At 51.2% G+C, this 18,719-nt stretch overlaps 1 protein-coding gene across 2 annotated transcripts in view; it reads right to left on the bottom strand.

Annotated features, from left to right (window-relative positions):
- Positions 1-16,577, bottom strand: part of LOC140411766 (heme-binding protein 2-like) — a 91,608-nt gene extending 75,031 nt beyond the window's left edge. The window contains exon 1 of one of the 2 annotated variants that reach the window (XM_072500748.1): positions 16,520-16,577. In XM_072500748.1, the coding sequence (XP_072356849.1) occupies positions 16,520-16,538 (19 nt within the window). In that variant the 5' untranslated portion in view covers positions 16,539-16,577. Of the gene's footprint in view, positions 1-14,966; positions 15,123-16,519 lie in introns of those variants that run through there. The other variant, XM_072500749.1, reaches the window with a different exon arrangement.
- Between the last annotated feature and the right edge of the window lie 2,142 nt (positions 16,578-18,719).

Below are 18,719 nucleotides of genomic sequence, written 5' to 3'. Positions count from 1 at the left end.
ACTGCGAGACAGCAGTGTTAAGCCGGGTCCCTGGCACTGTGAGACAGCAGTGTTAACCCGGGTCCCTGGCACTGTGAGACAGCAGTGTTAACCCGGGTCCCTGGCACTGTGAGACAGCAGTGTTAACCCATGTCCCTGGCACTGTGAGACAGCAGTGTTAACCCGGGTCCCTGGCACTGTGACACAGCAGTGTTAACCAATGTCCCTGGCACTGTGAGACAGCAGTGTTAACCTGGGTCCCTGGCACTGTGAGACAGCAGTGTTAACCCGGGTCCCTGGCACTGTGAGACAGCAGTGTTAACCCGGGTCCCTGGCACTGTGAGACAGCAGTGTTAACCCGGGTCCCTGGCTCTGTGAGACAGCAGTGATAACCCGGGTTCCTGGCACTGTGAGACAGCAGTGTTAACCCGGGTCCCTGGCACTGTGAGACAGCAGTGTTAACCCATGTCCCTGGCACTGTGAGACAGCAGTGTTAACCCGGCTCCATGGCACTGTGAGACAGCAGTGTTAACCCGGGTCCCTGTCACTGTGAGACAGCAGTGTTAACCCGGGTCCCAGGCACTGTGAGACAGCAGTGTTAACTCGGGACCCTGGCTCTGTGAGACAGCAGTGTTAACCCGGATCCCGGGCACTGCGAGACAGCAGTGTTAACCCGGGTCCCTGGCTCTGTGAGGCAGCAGTGTTAACCTGGGTCCCTGGCACTGTGAGACAGCAGTGTTAACCCGGGTCCCTGGCACTGTGAGACAGCAGTGTTAACCCGGGTCCCTGGCACTGTGAGACAGCAGTGTTAACCCGGGTCCCTGGCACTGTGAGACAGCAAAGTTCACCCGGGTCACTGGCACTGTTAGACAGCAGTGTTAACCCGGGTGCCTGGCACTGTAAGACAGCAATGTTCACCCGGGTCTCTGGCACTGTGAGACAGCAGTGTTAACCCGTGTCCCTGGCACTGTGAGACAGCAATGTTCGCCCGGGTCCCTGGCACTGTGAGACAGCAGTGTTAACCCGGGTCCCTGGCACTGTGAGACAGCAGTGTTAACCCGGGTCCCTGGCACTGTGAGACAGCAGTGTTAACCCGGGTCCCTGGCCATGTGAGACAGCAGAGTTAACCCGGGTTCCTGGCACTGTGAGGCAGCAGTGTAAACCTGGGTCCCTGGCTCTGTGAGACGGCAGTGTTAACCCGGGTTCCTGGCACTGCGAGACAGCAGTGTTAAGCCGGGTCCCTGGCACTGTGAGACAGCAGTGTTAACCCATGTCCCTGGCACTGTGAGACAGCAGTGTTAACCCGGGTTCCTGGCACTGTGAGACAGCAGTGTTAACCCGGGTCCCTGGCACTGTGAGACAGCAGTGTTAACCCATGTCCCTGGCACTGTGAGACAGCAGTGTTAACCCTGGTCCCTGGCACTGTGAGACAGCAGTGTTAACCCGGGTCTCTGGCACTGTGAGACAGCAGTGTAAACCCGGCTCCATGGCACTGTGAGACAGCAGTGTTAACCCGGGTCCCTGGCACTGTGAGACAGCAATGTTAACCCGGGTCCCTGGCTCTTTGAGACAGCAGTGTTAACCCGGCAACCTGGCACTGTGAGACAGCAGTGTTAACCCGGATCCCTGGCTCTGTGAGACAGCAGAGTTAACCCGTGTCCCTGGCACTGTGAGACAGCAGTGTTAACCCGGGTCCCTGGCACTGTGAGACAGCAGTGTTAACCCGGGTCCCTGGCACTGTGAGACAGCAGTGTTAACCCGGCTCCCTGGCTCTGTGAGACAGCAGTGTTAACCCGGTTCCCTGGCACTGTGAGACAGCAGTGTTAACCCGGGTCCCTGGCACTGTGAGACAGCAGTGTTAACCCGCGCCCCTGGCACTGTGAGACAGCAGTGTTAACCCAGGTCCCTGGCACTGTGAGACAGCAGTGTTAAAGCGGGTCCCTGGCACTGTGAGACAGCAGTGTTAACCCGGGTCCCTGGCACTGTGAGACAGCAGTGTAAACCCGGCTCCCTGGCACTGTGAGACAGCAGTGTTAACCCGGGTTCCTGGCACTGTGAGACAGCAGTGTTAACCCGGGTTTCTGGCACTGTGAGGCAGCAGTGTTAACCCGGCTCCCTGACACTGTGAGACAGCAGTGTTAACCCGGCTCCCTGGCACTGTGAGACAGCAGTGTTAACCCGAGTCCCTGGCACTGTGAGACAGCAGTGTTAACCCGAGTCCCTGGCACTGTGAGATAGCAGTGTTAACCCGGGTCCCTGGCACTGTGAGACAGCAGTGTTAACCCGGGTCCCTGGCACTGCGAGACAGCAGTGTTAACCCGGGTCCCTGGCACTGCGAGACAGCAGTGTTAACCCTGGCACTGTGAGACAGCAGTGTTAACCCGGGTCCCTGGCCATGTGAGACAGCAGTGTTAACCCGGGTTCCTGGCACTGTGAGGCAGCAGTGTAAACCTGGGTCCCTGGCTCTGTGAGACGGCAGTGTTAACCCGGGTTCCTGGCACTGCGAGACAGCAGTGTTAAGCCGGGTCCCTGGCACTGTGAGACAGCAGTGTTAACCCGGGTTCCTGGCACTGTGAGACAGCAGTGTTAACCCGGGTCCCTGGCACTGTGAGACAGCAGTGTTAACCCATGTCCCTGGCACTGTGAGACAGCAGTGTTAACCCTGGTCCCTGGCACTGTGAGACAGCAGTGTTAACCCGGGTCTCTGGCACTGTGAGACAGCAGTGTAAACCCGGCTCCATGGCACTGTGAGACAGCAGTGTTAACCCGGGTCCCTGGCACTGTGAGACAGCAATGTTAACCCGGGTCCCTGGCTCTTTGAGACAGCAGTGTTAACCCGGCAACCTGGCACTGTGAGACAGCAGTGTTAACCCGGATCCCTGGCTCTGTGAGACAGCAGAGTTAACCCGTGTCCCTGGCACTGTGAGACAGCAGTGTTAACCCGGGTTCCTGGCACTGTGAGACAGCAGTGTTAACCCGGGTTTCTGGCACTGTGAGGCAGCAGTGTTAACCCGGCTCCCTGACACTGTGAGACAGCAGTGTTAACCCGGGTTCCTGGCACTGTGAGGCAGCAGTGTAAACCTGGGTCCCTGGCTCTGTGAGACAGCAGTGTTAACCTGGGTCCCTGGCACTGCGAGACAGCAGTGTTAAGCCGGGTCCCTGGCACTGTGAGACAGCAGTGTTAACCAATGTCCCTGGCACTGTGAGACAGCAGTGTTAACCTGGGTCCCTGGCACTGTGAGACAGCAGTGTTAACCCGGGTCCCTGGCACTGTGAGACAGCAGTGTTAACCCGGGTCCCTGGCACTGTGAGACAGCAGTGTTAACCCGGGTCCCTGGCTCTGTGAGACAGCAGTGATAACCCGGGTTCCTGGCACTGTGAGACAGCAGTGTTAACCCGGGTCCCTGGCACTGTGAGACAGCAGTGTTAACCCATGTCCCTGGCACTGTGAGACAGCGGTGTTAACCCGGCTCCATGGCACTGTGAGACAGCAGTGTTAACCCGGGTCCCTGTCACTGTGAGACAGCAGTGTTAACCCGGGTCCCAGGCACTGTGAGACAGCAGTGTTAACTCGGGACCCTGGCTCTGTGAGACAGCAGTGTTAACCCGGATCCCGGGCACTGCGAGACAGCAGTGTTAACCCGGGTCCCTGGCTCTGTGAGGCAGCAGTGTTAACCTGGGTCCCTGGCACTGTGAGACAGCAGTGTTAACCCGGGTCCCTGGCACTGTGAGACAGCAGTGTTAACCCGGGTCCCTGGCACTGTGAGACAGCAGTGTTAACCCGGGTCCCTGGCACTGTGAGACAGCAAAGTTCACCCGGGTCACTGGCACTGTTAGACAGCAGTGTTAACCCGGGTGCCTGGCACTGTAAGACAGCAATGTTCACCCGGGTCTCTGGCACTGTGAGACAGCAGTGTTAACCCGTGTCCCTGGCACTGTGAGACAGCAATGTTCGCCCGGGTCCCTGGCACTGTGAGACAGCAGTGTTAACCCAGGTCCCTGGCCCTGTGAGACAGCAGTGTTAACCCGGGTCCCTGGCACTGTGAGACAGCAGTGTTAACCTGGGTCCCTGGCACTGTGAGACAGCAGTGTTAACCCGGGTCCCTGGCACTGTGAGACAGCAGTGTTAACCCGGGTCCCTGGCCATGTGAGACAGCAGTGTTAACCCGGGTTCCTGGCACTGTGAGGCAGCAGTGTAAACCTGGGTCCCTGGCTCTGTGAGACGGCAGTGTTAACCCGGGTTCCTGGCACTGCGAGACAGCAGTGTTAAGCCGGGTCCCTGGCACTGTGAGACAGCAGTGTTAACCCATGTCCCTGGCACTGTGAGACAGCAGTGTTAACCCGGGTTCCTGGCACTGTGAGACAGCAGTGTTAACCCGGGTCCCTGGCACTGTGAGACAGCAGTGTTAACCCATGTCCCTGGCACTGTGAGACAGCAGTGTTAACCCTGGTCCCTGGCACTGTGAGACAGCAGTGTTAACCCGGGTCTCTGGCACTGTGAGACAGCAGTGTAAACCCGGCTCCATGGCACTGTGAGACAGCAGTGTTAACCCGGGTCCCTGGCACTGTGAGACAGCAATGTTAACCCGGGTCCCTGGCTCTTTGAGACAGCAGTGTTAACCCGGCAACCTGGCACTGTGAGACAGCAGTGTTAACCCGGATCCCTGGCTCTGTGAGACAGCAGAGTTAACCCGTGTCCATGGCACTGTGAGACAGCAGTGTTAACCCGGGTCCCTGGCACTGTGAGACAGCAGTGTTAACCCGGGTCCCTGGCACTGTGAGACAGCAGTGTTAACCCGGCTCCCTGGCTCTGTGAGACAGCAGTGTTAACCCGGTTCCCTGGCACTGTGAGACAGCAGTGTTAACCCGGGTCCCTGGCACTGTGAGACAGCAGTGTTAACCCGCGCCCCTGGCACTGTGAGACAGCAGTGTTAACCCAGGTCCCTGGCACTGTGAGACAGCAGTGTTAACGCGGGTCCCTGGCACTGTGAGACAGCAGTGTTAACCCGGGTCCCTGGCACTGTGAGACAGCAGTGTAAACCCGGCTCCCTGGCACTGTGAGACAGCAGTGTTAACCCGGGTTCCTGGCACTGTGGGACAGCAGTGTTAACCCGGGTTTCTGGCACTGTGAGGCAGCAGTGTTAACCCGGCTCCCTGACACTGTGAGACAGCAGTGTTAACCTGAGTCCCTGGCACCGTGAGGCAGCAGTGTTAACCCGGCTCCCTGGCACTGTGAGACAGCAGTGTTAACCCGAGTCCCTGGCACTGTGAGACAGCAGTGTTAACCCGAGTCCCTGGCACTGTGAGATAGCAGTGTTAACCCGGGTCCCTGGCACTGTGAGACAGCAGTGTTAACCCGGGTCCCTGGCACTGCGAGACAGCAGTGTTAACCCGGGTCCCTGGCACTGCGAGACAGCAGTGTTAACCCTGGTACTGGCACTGTGAGGCAGCAGTGTTAACCCGGGTCCCTGGCACTGTGAGACAGCAGTGTTAACCCGGTCCCTGGCACTGCGAGACTGCAGTGTTAACCCTGGTACTGGCACTGTGAGGCAGCAGTGTTAACCCGGGTCCCTGGCACTGTGAGACAGCAGTGTTAACCCCGGTCCCTGGCACTGTGAGACAGCAGTGTTAACCCGGGTCCCTGGCACTGTGAAGCAGCAGTGTTAACCCGGCTCCAGGGCACTGTGAGACAGCAGTGTTAACCCGGGTCCCTGGCACTGTGATGCAGCAGTGTTAACCCGTGTCCCTGGCACTGTGAGACAGCAGTGTTAACCCGGGTCCCTGGCACTGTGATGCAGCAGTGTTAACCCGGGTCCCTGGCACTGTGAGACAGCAGTGTTAACCCGGGTCCCTGGCACTGCGAGACAGCAGTGTTAACCCGGGTCCCTGGCACTGCGAGACAGCAGTGTTAACCCTGGTACTGGCACTGTGAGGCAGCAGTGTTAACCCGGGTCCCTGGCACTGTGAGACAGCAGTGTTAACCCGGTCCCTGGCACTGCGAGACAGCAGTGTTAACCCTGGTACTGGCACTGTGAGGCAGCAGTGTTAACCCGGGTCCCTGGCACTGTGAGACAGCAGTGTTAACCCCGGTCCCTGGCACTGTGAGACAGCAGTGTTAACCCGGGTCCCTGGCACTGTGAGACAGCAGTGTTAACCCGGCTCCAGGGCACTGTGAGACAGCAGTGTTAACCCGGGTCCCTGGCACTGTGATGCAGCAGTGTTAACCCGTGTCCCTGGCACTGTGAGACAGCAGTGTTAACCCGGGTCCCTGGCACTGTGATGCAGCAGTGTTAACCCGGGTCCCTGGCACTGTGAGACAGCAGTGTTAACCCGTGTCCCTGGCACTGTGAGACAGCAGTGTTAACCCGGGTCCCTGGCACTGTGAGACAGCAGTGTTAACCCGGCTCCCTGGCACTGTGAGACATCAGTGTTAACCCGGGTCCCTGGCACTGTGAGGCAGCAGTGTTAACCCGGCTCCCTGGCACTGTGAGGCTGCAGTGTTAACCCGGGTCCCGGGCACTGTGACTCAGCAGTGTTAACCCGGGTCCCTGGCACTGTGAGACAGCAGTGTTAACCCGGGTCCCTGGCACTGTGAGACAGCAGTGTTAACCCGGGTCCCTGGCTCTTTGAGACAGCAGTGTTAACCCGGGTCCCTGGCACTGTGAGGCAGCAGTGTTAACCCGGCTCCCTGGCACTGTGAGACAGCAGTGTTAACCCGGGTCCCTGGCACTGTGAGACAGCAGTGTTAACCCGGGTCCCTGGCACTGTGAGACAGCAGTGCTAACCCGGGTCCCTGGCACTGTGAGGCAGCAGTGTTAACCCGGCTCCCTGGCACTGTGAGACAGCAGTGTTAACCCGGGTCCCTGGCACTGTGAGACAGCAGTGTTAACCCGGTCCACTGGCACTGTGAGGCAGCAGTGTTAACCCGGGTCCCTGGCACTGTGAGCCAGCAGTGTAAACCCGGGTCACTGGCACTGTGAGACAGCAGTGTTAACCCGGGTCCCAGGCACTGTGAGGGAGCAGCGTTAACCCGGGTCACTGGCACTGTGAGACAGCAGTGTTATCCCGGGTCCCTGGCCACTGCAGTACCACTCCTGGCCACTGCAGTACCGCTCCTGGCCACTGCAGTACCGCTCCTGGCCACTGCAGTACCGCTCCTGGCCACTGCAGTACCGCTCCTGGCCACTGCAGCACCGCTCCTGGCCACTGCAGTACCGCTCCTGGCCACTGCAGTACCGCTCCTGGCCACTGCAGTACCGCTCCTGGCCACTGCAGTACCGCTCCTGGCCACTGCAGTACCGCTCCTGGCCACTGCAGCGCCGCTCCGAGCCGGGTTGGAGATCTGGCGACCAATCCCGCAGGCAGGACTTCCTTTGAAGGGTCGGACGGGAATCCCGTCCTCTACCAAGTCGGCCAAAGCTCACTGTCCAGTGGGAATTCGAGAGTCAGCGGGATCCCCTTTCCTTAAAATCCTCCCCACTGTCTCTTTCCAGTCTGGAACTAACACAGCGAGAGCTCAGGAACAATCCAGCAGCTGGTTTAGCACAGGGCTAAATGGCAGGCTATGAAAGCAGACCAAGGCAGGCCAGCAGCACGGTTCAATTCCCGTACCAGCCTCCCCGAACAGGTGCCGGAATGTGGCGACTAGGGGCTTTTCACAGTAACTTCATTTGAAGCCGACTTGTGACAATAAGCGATTTCCATTTTCTCATTTCATCCCACACGGACCTCTCCGTGATTTCACATTGAACAACTTCAATACTCTGCGCTCTGTGTCGAGGGCAGCAAAACGCCTGCAGCCGCACACTGTGACCGTTCTATATAAACCCAGACGGAAACGGGGTAGTGTGGACATCGTGGATCCTCTCGTGGTGGCAGATTGCTTTTTCTGGGTCCAGGGGTCCCATTAATCCTTTCTTCCATCGGGAGAATTTCAGTGGGAGCACAGTTAGGGACACAGCCAGAAGCAGGATGCCGATTCCCGCCAGGTGGGACAGCAGGCGCACCCATGGGTGAATTTGGATGAATCCTAATCGCAGAGGTCCTCCCACCAGTAGACAATTGGTCCCAATTTCTTGTAGATTTTCGGGCAGAAGTGTATCAACTTTTTAAAGTACTTCCCCAAAGTCTGTCTAAATTCCTGGCGACGTTTCTCAGTGTTTTCTCTCTCCTGTGTGTGTCCACCATCTCAACTAATCAATCAAAGAACAAAGAACAAAGAAATGTACAGCCCGGGAACAGGCCCTTCGGCCCTCCAAGCCCGTGCCGACCATGCTGCCCGACTAAACTGAAATCCTCCACACTTCCGGGGTCCGTATCCCGACATTCCCATCCTATTCATGTATTTGTCAAGATGCCCCTTAAATGTCCCTATCGCCCCTGCTTCCACCGCCTTCCTCCGGCAGCGAGTTCCAGGCACCCACTACCCTCTGTGTAAAACACGTTATAAAGAAGCAAAGAAAGGCCTTCCAGCATGACAGGAAAACACAAAATATCCAAATGCCTGACACCTGTAAGGCTGATAAATTTCCCAGCGATACAGATAGAACTTTGGTGAAGGGTCAGGAGGGGCTTGTTTTCTATCTGACTTTTCAAACACACACAACAAATCCCACTCCCTATTCTCAGTGTAACAGGCAGCTCCCAGTGTATAAGATGGAGACAAGATGATAAAAGGTGTGGATAAAGTAGACAGGGAGCAGATGCTTCCTCTTATGGGGAATTCGGAAACGAGACGTCACAGACTTTAGATCAGAGGAAGAAAGTTTAAAACAGATTTGAGGTGAAACTACTTCTCCCAAAGGGTTGAGAATCTGTGGAATTCGCCCCCACACCCAAAGATGTGCAGGGTGGGTGAATTGGCCACACTAAATTGCCCCTTAATTGGAAAAAATGAATTGGGTACTCTAAATTTATTTATTTTATTAAATTTAAGGGGGAGTTAGACAGATTTTCAATTGGTAATGGGGTGAAGGGTTATGGAGAACGGGCAGGACGGTGGAGTTGAGGTCAGGATGGCATCAGCCATGATCGAACGACGGAACAGGGTCAAAGGGCAGATGCCCAAATTCTGCTCCTTGATATCTGATCGAATCTTATTAGCAACGCCACCCCTCAGGGAGATGAAATGAAATGAAAATCCCTTATTGTCACACGTAGGCTTCAAATGAAGTTACTGTGAAAACCCTCTAGTCGCCACATTCCGGCGCCTGTTCGGGGAGGCTGGTACGGGAATTGAACCGTGCTGCTGGCCTGCCTTGGTCTGCTTTAAAAGCCAGCTCTTTAGCCCTGTGCTAAACCAGCCCCAATGTGGACATTGGGGGATTGTGTGCAATGGGCTCCGTCAGCTCAGTTGCATCTCTTCAATATTCAAACTGTCTCAATGTGTCTCTGAAATCCAGCCCGGTCCCAGTTAGTGAGTTGTCCTGTGATGTGGGCCAGTGTCATGGAGACCAGGATAGAGCCATGGGGAGGGGGTTGTTTTGGGCAGGATGACAGATTGGGTGATAGTAGATCAGGGCCTGATTTACACTCCAATCCATTCCACCAGAGTCAATGGGAATGAAAATGGAGCTGCTGCCCAGGATGGGTTTCAGGCCCTGCTTTACCCTCCAGCCTGTGCTGTCTGATTGGATCTCAGCTGGCCCAATAGGTGGCTGGTGTACGCTCACACATTGGTGCTCCTGTCCAAGACAAATTTAAACTGCTGCTGGAATCCCCACTGAGTTATCCAATCACACCTCGCTGTCAATGAGGCTACAACAGGCAGATTAACCTCGCAGGTCTGGGAAGTGGGAACAATCCACGTTCCTCTCCAAAAACTCAATCTCCATTTTCCCACTGCCGCTGGCTTGAAATCCTGGAACTGAGAACTTAACGATGTTGGTGTATCTGCACCACATGGAACGCAGCGTTTACAAACAGGGCTCATCGCCATCTTCGAACAAAGAACAAAGAACAAAGAAATGTACAGCACAGGAACAGGCCCTTCGGCCCTACAAGCCCGTGCCGACCATGCTGCCCGACTAAACTACAATCTTCTACACTTCCTGGGTCCGTATCCCTCTATTCCCATCCTATTCATGTATTTGTCAAGATGCCCCTTAAATGTCACTATCGTCCCTGCTTCCACCGCCTCCTCCGGCAGTGAGTTCCAGGCACCCACTACCCTCTGCGTAAAAAACTTGCCTCGTACATCTACTCTAAACCTTGCCCCTCTCACCAGAAACCTATGCCCCCTAGTAATTGACCCCTCTACCCCGGGGAAAATCCTCTGACTATCCACTCTGTCTATGCCCCTCATAATTTTGCAGACCTCTATCAGGTCGCCCCTCAACCTCCTTCGTTCCAGTGAGAACAAACCGAGTTTATTCAACCGCTCCTCATAGCTAATGCCCTCCATACCAGGCAACATTCTGGTAAATCTCTTCTGCACCCTCTCTAAAGCCTCCACATCCTTCTGGTAGTGTGGTGACCAGAATTGAACACTATACTCCAAGTGTGGCCTAACTAAGGTTCTATACAGCTGCAACATGACTTGCCAATTCTTATACTCAATGCCCCGGCCAATGAAGGCAAGCATGCCGTATGCCTTCTTGACTACCTTCTCCACCTGTGTTGCCCCTTTCAGTGACCTGTGGACATGTACTCCTAGATCTCTTTGACTTTCAATACTCTTGAGGGTTCTACCATTCACTGTATATTCCCTACCTGCATTAGACCTTCCAAAATGCATTACCTCACATTTGTCCGGATTAAACTCCATCTGCCATCTCTCCGCCCAAGTCTCCAAACAATCTAAATCCTGCTGTATCCTCTGACAGTCCTCATCGCTATCCGCAATTCCACCAACCTTTGTGTCGTCTGCAAACTTACTAATCAGACCAGTTACATTTTCCTCCACATCATTTATATATACTACAAGGAGCAAAGGTCCCAACACTGATCCCTGTGGAACACCACTGGTCACAGCCCTCCAATTAGAAAAGCATCCTTCCATTGCTACTCTCTGCCTTCTATGACCTAGCCAGTTCTGTATCCACCTTGCCAGCTCACCCCTGATCCCGTGTGACTTCACCTTTTGTACTAGTCCACCATGAGGGACCTTGTCAAAGGCCTTACTGAAGTCCATATAGACAACATCCACTGCCCTACCTGCATCAATCATCTTAGTGACCTCCTCGAAAAACTCTATCAAGTTAGTGAGACACGACCTCCCCTTCACAAAACCATTATGCCTCTCACTAATATGTCCATTTGCTTCCAAATGGGAGTAGATCCTGTCTCGAAGAATTCTCTCCAGTAATTTCCCTACCACTGAAGTTAGGCTCACCGGCCTGTAGTTCCCTGGATTATCCTTGCTACCCTTCTTAAACAGAGGAACAACATTCGCTATTCTCCAGTCCTCCGGGACATTACCTGAAGACAGTGAGGATCCAAAGATTTCTGTCAAGGTCTCAGCAATTTCCTCTCCAGCCTCCTTCAGTATTCTGGGGTAGATCCCATCCGGCCCTGGGGACTTATCTACCTTAATATTTTTTAAGACACCCAACACCTCGTCTTTTTGGATCTCAATGTGACCCAGGCTATCTACACACCCTTCTCCAGACTCAACATCTACCAATCTCTTCTCTTTGGTGAATACTGATGGAAAGTATTCGTTTAGTACCTCGCCCATTTCCTCTGGCTCCACACATAGATTCCCTTGCCTATCCTTCAGTGGGCCAACCCTTTCCCTGGCTACCCTCTTGCTTTTTATGTATGTGTAAAAAGCCTTGGGATTTTACTTAACCCTATTTGCCAATGACTTTTCGTGACCCCTTCTAGCCCTCCTGACTCCTTGCTTAAGTTCCTTCCTACTTTCCTTATATTCCACACAGGCTTCATCTTTTCCCAGCCTTTTAGCCCTGACAAATGCCTCCTTTTTCTTTTTGACGAGGCCTACAATATCTCTTGTTATCCAAGGTTCCCGAAAATTGCCGTATTTATCCTTCTTCCTCACAGAAACATGCCGGTCCTGAATTCCTTTCAACTGACACTTGAAAGCCTCCCACATGTCAGATGTTGATTTGCCCTCAAACATCCGCCCCCAATCTAGGTTCTTCAGTTCCCGCCTAATATTGTTATAATTAGCCTTCCCCCAATTTAGCACATTCATCCTAGGACCACTCTTATCCTTGTCCACCAGCACTTTAAAACTTACTGAATTGTGGTCACTGTTCCCGAAATGCTGCCCTCCTGAAACATCTACCACCTGGCCGGGCTCATTCCCCAATACCAGGTCCAGTACCGCCCCTTCCCTAGTTGGACTGTCCACATATTGTTTTAAGAAGCCCTCCTGGATGCTCCTTACAAACTCCGCCCCGTCTAAGCCCCTGGCACTAAGTGAGTCCCGGTCAATATTGGGGAAGTTGAAGTCTCCCATCACCACAACCCTGTTGTTTTTACTCTTTTCCAAAATCTGTCTACCTATCTGCTCCTCTATCTCCCGCTGGCTGTTGGGAGGCCTGTAGTAAACCCCCAACATTGTGACTGCACCCTTCTTATTCCTGATCTCTACCCATATAGCCTCACTGCCCGCTGAGGTGTCCTCCCGCAGTACAGCTGTGATATTCTCCCTAACCAGTAGCGCAACTCAGCCACCCCTTTTAAATCCCCCTCTATCCCGCCTGAAACATCTAAATCCTGGAACGTTTAGCTGCCAATCCTGCCCTTCCCTCAACCAGGTCTCTGTAATGGCAACAACATCATAGTTCCAAGTACTAATCCAAGCTCTAAGTTCATCTGCCTTACCCGTAATACTTCTTGCATTAAAACATATGCACTTCAGGCCACCAGACACGCTGTGTTCAGCAACTTCTCCCCGTCTGCTCTGCCTCAGAGCCACACTGTCCATATTCCCTAGTTCTCCCTCAATGCTCTCACCTTCTGACCTATTGCTCCCGTGCCCACCCCCCTGCCATATTAGTTTAAACCCTCCCGTGTGACACTAGCAAACCTCGCGGCCAGGATATTTATGCCTCTCCAGTTTAGATGCAACCCGTCCTTCTTATATAGGTCACACCTGCCCCGGAAGAGCTCCCAGTGGTCCAGATAACGGAAACCCTCCCTCCTACACCAGCTGTTTAGCCACGTGTTTATCTGCTCTATCTTCCTATTTCTAGCCTCACTGGCACATGGCACAGGGAGTAATCCCGAGATTGCAACCCTCGAGGTCGTGTCTTTTAACTTTCTGCCTATCTCCCTGAACTCCTGCTGCAGGACCTCATGCCCCTTCCTGCCTATGTCGTTAGTACCAATATGTACAACGACCTCTGCCTGTTTGCCCTCCCCCTTCAGGATGTCCTGTGTTCGTTCAGAGACATCCTGGACCCTGGCACCAGGGAGGCAACATACCATCCTGGAGTCTCTTTCACGTCCACAGAACCGCCTATCTGTGCCCCTGACTATAGAGTCCCCTATTACTATTACTCTTCTGCGCTTTGACCCTCCCTTCTGAACATCAGAGCCAGCCGTGGTGCCACTGCTCTGGCTGCTGCTGTTTGCCCCCACCAAGGGGACCAAGGAAAGGGTCATAAAAACCAACCTTGTCGACAACTCCCACACCCCAAGAAGCAATAATAAATACCATGTGACCACAATCTGCAATGACCCAACCAAATATGTTCCTGGTTAAAGTTTTTTTACAGCTTCATTTTCCTGCAGGATTGAGGAGCAATGGAACAATTTCAAATATAAAAATCAGCTCCACCTATTGCTCTGAAAAGTGGGCCCTGTAAATGTCCCGATGGACAATTGAAATGAGGTTTCAGATCTGCCTTTGGGGCAGTTTTACTTCAGTGGTCAGTGGGTGCTCCAGATCTCCCGGACATTTCCAATGACCTTGTTATTGAGTGAGGCACTCAGCTGATGTGATGACTTTGCATTGACAGAGCCACACACCATCGCCTGGCCTCTCTTCACAGTAACATTTACATGGTGCTTTGCAACTTCTGATGTTGAACTCATGGGAGACGAAGAAAAACATTGTCACAAGCTCAAAGTGACTTCACCTGCACCTGGACAAAGTAAATTGCTGAATTTTCTACCCTGATATTCAAAATGGAGCTGTAATTCTCTCTGACTCTTTATTCCCGGGATTAGTTACACAGATTGTCACAAGCCAGAAGCTGACAGGAATGAGGAGGTGGGTGGTGGGTGTGAGTGTGATTCCTCACAGCAGAGACTGGAGGGAATGATCCCTGGCATCCGGAAAGGGGGCAGGGAAAATATCTGGGTTATTGCAGCTGGGAAAGGTGAAGAGAATTCTGCACCAAAGAATGGCCAAGAGTTTCGATTGTGCCCTGGAGTGACTCAAATAGACCAGGGGCTCTGATTGGACAGACAGTCGGTGGGGGTGGGGGGTGGGGGGTTGAACTATCTGTTCCTGCCCTCTCTGTCCAATAGGAGCCCTTCAAAACATTAAAAAGATGTGTTGGAGGGCATTTTGTGATACTGGACTATGATATAAATTATAGGTGGCCCTGTCACTACATTTGTGCTCCTATATTACTTTTGAATAGTTCTGATGAAACAAAAGGTACTCATTGGCTTCGATGCCTGTTTAGAAGAGGCAATTTGTCGAAATAGAGAGTGTACACACAATGCTGTTAATACCAGAAAAGACACAAAATGGTTGTTAGCTATTTCCGCGTATCCGGTGTGACTAGGCGACTGTGCTCCGAGGCTTTACCGGTCGTCCACTCCCGTAGGGTGGCGGGCCTGGCTTGGCACTGTGTCACAATAAATTTCACCACCCGTTATTCACTCAACAGTCTGTGCGCCTCGGATTCCCAACTAACTCTGGCCGTCACGTGAGAGCTCAATTGCCCCCTTAATTCAGGTTCGGCATGGGGCCTCGAGCAGCCAATTAGTACTGAAGAAAATGGTACAGCGAACCAACAAAACAAAACCATAAAAAGACATTTTAAACTGAGTCTGTTACTCACTTGGCCTTGATAGCAGATTCGTTGGATGTGACCTCACCGTCCGTCCGCCTCGCCGTGTGACTCTAATTTCTGGCGGTCAACGGTTTGACTACTCGCCTTGTCCACCGGCTCGAGCGGCGTCCGGCTCAGCAACATCCCGCCAGACTACGCCAAATGTTAGAGGTGAAAATATTCACACGAAGGCCTGAGTATCAGTAAAAAAAAGCAGTTTATGTCAGGATTCTGGGAGACAAGGCCTGGGGACTCCGCAGCCTATTGACAGCACCCTTTCTCACTTGAGCTAAGGCTCACACGGGTTAATATACAGATTGAAGGGGCGGAATTAGTTGTTTTCTCAATTACATACAATCAATCAACTATATTCACGTCACACTTATTACATGCGGTACATCAATTTTCCAAGCATCCCCAATTATCACATATATGGTTAAAGTGGGTGTTGTCTTACCCGCCCCTAACTTCATACAGAAGTCATTCAAAACTAACATCATGATGTGTCCTGTCTCCAGCTGTAGACCTTGAGCTTATCAAGGATACATTGCAAGTCTTGTTCTGTGAAGCTGTTATCAGCGGCTGTTGGGACACTCTCTATACAGACCCACGCTTGGCTCTCATGAGACAGTTTACAGGGAATGAGGCTTGTTCAGCCATTTTATATCAGGGTGACAGAGACGACACGGTTAACACATCCTGGAAAAGAGAGGCACAAGGCCGCTTTTCTGGGGTCCCCCCGGGGAGCCATGAGTCTGGCGTTCGGGTAAGAGCAAAATACTCTGGTAGAAAATAAACACTGATGAAAGATGGGTGGGATCCCACGCAGCCCCCGTGGAACAGAGACAATGGTGAGATACACAGAAGTGAGATCAGACAAATAAAACAGGAGTCATCTTAGTTCACCAGTTAGAAGAACAAATGACTGAAATGAAGCCTTCACACCGTTTGGAAAACAGGCTAGTTTCAAGGAATTGAGCTCTGACTCCTTTAAGCACAGCAATAAAGCGAGTAAAGATAGCGGCAGTACAGACTGTGCAAACTGGCAACGACATCACAGAAAACTGCTCCAATTACGGCTAAAGACTGTCCTGGAATGTCTCAAGGAGAGGGGAAAGAATTAGGCTCCCTGGAAATGGACATTTTAAATCAACTAAAAGTTTAGACATATCCAAAGGACAGGGAGGGAAAAAAATCAAATAAAGGAAAGTCCAAAAGATCAGAAAGGGGCTGAAACGCTCAATCAGCTTTTGTTCAGAAATATCTGAGGATGACAAATCCCCCTCCCAATACGGAAAATGGGGAGTAAAGTCAATACAAGATTATGGTTCGAAACGTAACAATGGATTCTTGTCCAGAATAACTTCAGATCGTTTCGAGCAGTCCAGATAGACTCGGCAGTAATTCGATTCAGTTGAAGCAGAAAAAAATATCCATCCAGTCACATCTCTTTCAAACACTGGTTAAATAGCGAACATTGAAAATTGAATTCAGTTTGAAGAACAAGAAAGAAATTTGAGTAACATTGAAGGAAAGAATAAATAAAGTTTGAGGTCACGTACCAGATAAAAATGGCATCATGCCAAGTTCTCCGCCTCTTTCGATTCTGCACAAAAATGTAACCATTTCAGCAAGCAGGTCACCTGTGCAAAGAAATATACGTCTCTAAGAATAGCTAATGCCTAGAAAGTTAATCAGTGGCAATCGACTGAAATGGAATAACATAGATAAAGTTTCACGCCGAATGAGAATGGTAGATTTTGTTCAGTATTTTAATGAAGCGATTGTGAAATTGCTGTCTCTTTACGCTGATATTTGCGACCTGTGAGAATGTGTGTGTTTGGTCTGTGAATGTTAATATCTCTCTGCTAAGGTTTATCTTCTAAGAAAGTAACCTTGGGTTTATAATCTGGAATTTTAGAATAGGCTCCAGAATGATTGTTACCTAACTTATTTTGGTGTGTCGTCTGAAATAGTGATTTAAAAGTTTATAGTTTGAGTGTAGTTAACAATGACATTTCCAGGGTAATTTTCATACACAAGAGATTTTAATCAGGGTACAGAATCACGTATGTAAGAATAAGAAAATATTAGTTTTATGGTGTTTATTGGAAGTTCGGACAGTTGAAATACATATGACATATGGCCAAGCCGGTGTTTCATTAGTTCAGGGTTAAAACTTCCCTGACACAAATACTTTGTGATCATCAGTAGGGTGAAACTAACCTGTCTCACAACGGAGATGTTTTAATTCTGAGACTGCTGGATTAGGTGTAAAGGACTGATGGGTAAATAAAATATGTCCATGACCATGTTTCTTGTTTAAACAAAAGTAGGCTGGTGACAACATGCCGCCTGGTAGAGAGCCCCGATACAGCGCAAGATTGGTTCAGTCATATATTCAACAACTTATTGTGTTTGATATTTTAAAATAAATGTTTAAAATTAGCTTGGAAATTAAAACTGCAGACAATGTGCAAGCTGGTTTTAAAAGGAAAAACACCCAACTCTGATTGGAAGCAAAACTATATTCCAAAAAACACATCGTTCTCAGATACTTGATACAGGAACTTGGCAGCAATCCAACTTTTACTCCACCCCCTTTTCAAACCAGCAGAGAATTGCCCCGGGCTGGGTTTGCCTGTCCACACTCTGAGCTCAGGCTTCGTCATTCTGATAAAGTAATAAAAGACAAAACAGCTGAAGATGTATTTTTAACTGGAACTGACAAATCTTAAGTTTTGAATTGTCAGATATATTCAGATGAGTTAAGCCACTCTGTCCCATGCAGAATGGATCTTTGGTGTTAGAACATAGACATAGAACATGCAGTGCGGAACTTTACAAGTAACTATAAGTGCCTGGATATTTGCAGCAGCTTCAGGAATTTGAGACAGTTGAGTTATTGTAAACGGGCTAATTAACCAGGCAAATGCACGTCAAGGTCGAGTTCAAACCCAACAGAACTAGGAAAATGGATATGAACGGGTTGGAACATATCGAAGGACAACTAACCCCTGCATAACACACGTGTTCGGCCCAGACAGGAAAAGCTTTATACGGACAACATCTAACACCTGGTGACGACCAGGACACTTTCCCACTTTTCCTTTAAACTTTTAGGTTAAACATCCAAGAAGGGCTGGAACGGCAGCAGCAGCTGTGGGGACTCGTGAGGGCTCTTGAGACCTCAGAACAACGACAAGCACTTCAAGGCGCTTGAACATCATTGACGTCACAACGTACACAGGATGCACACAGATATATGAACTATGGTGCTCTATATAATTTTATTGCCGGGATGTGCATCCCAGCAGCCAGAGACTGGACCAATGATATAGTTTATTTTTATGTTTGGCTACAGCTACATTCGGGGAAAGACATCGGATGCGAATACAACTTGTGTCTGTACTTCTCGCGCGTTCCGGTATTGTTTATAACATGAAATAAATATGCGCAGTGTTTTTAGTAAGGTTGTTATGAAGCAGGCTGCCAATGACACGGGCTAGATTTTTCGGGCATGACAACCTACACAGGGTTAGAAGAGGCAGAATCAATGATGCAGTGACTTGACTGAACACAGAAACTTCGATGGTAAAGTCACCGGACATACGGAGGTTAAATGCGAAGGTGGAACAACTTACAGGAATAAAGAAGAGAATGTTAGGGAAAGCAGAGAAAGGTCTAGCCAGCTTGGGGAAGAGGGCCTGGATATACAATTGAATAGGACAACAGTGTTAGGTACACACACTCAGACACTCA

The sequence above is a fragment of the Scyliorhinus torazame genome, chromosome 4, assembly GCF_047496885.1.
Source record: "Scyliorhinus torazame isolate Kashiwa2021f chromosome 4, sScyTor2.1, whole genome shotgun sequence".
Taxonomy (NCBI): domain Eukaryota; kingdom Metazoa; phylum Chordata; class Chondrichthyes; order Carcharhiniformes; family Scyliorhinidae; genus Scyliorhinus; species Scyliorhinus torazame.
The sequence above is the reverse complement of the archived record's forward strand: the minus strand, read 5'-3'. Positions and strand labels throughout refer to the sequence as shown.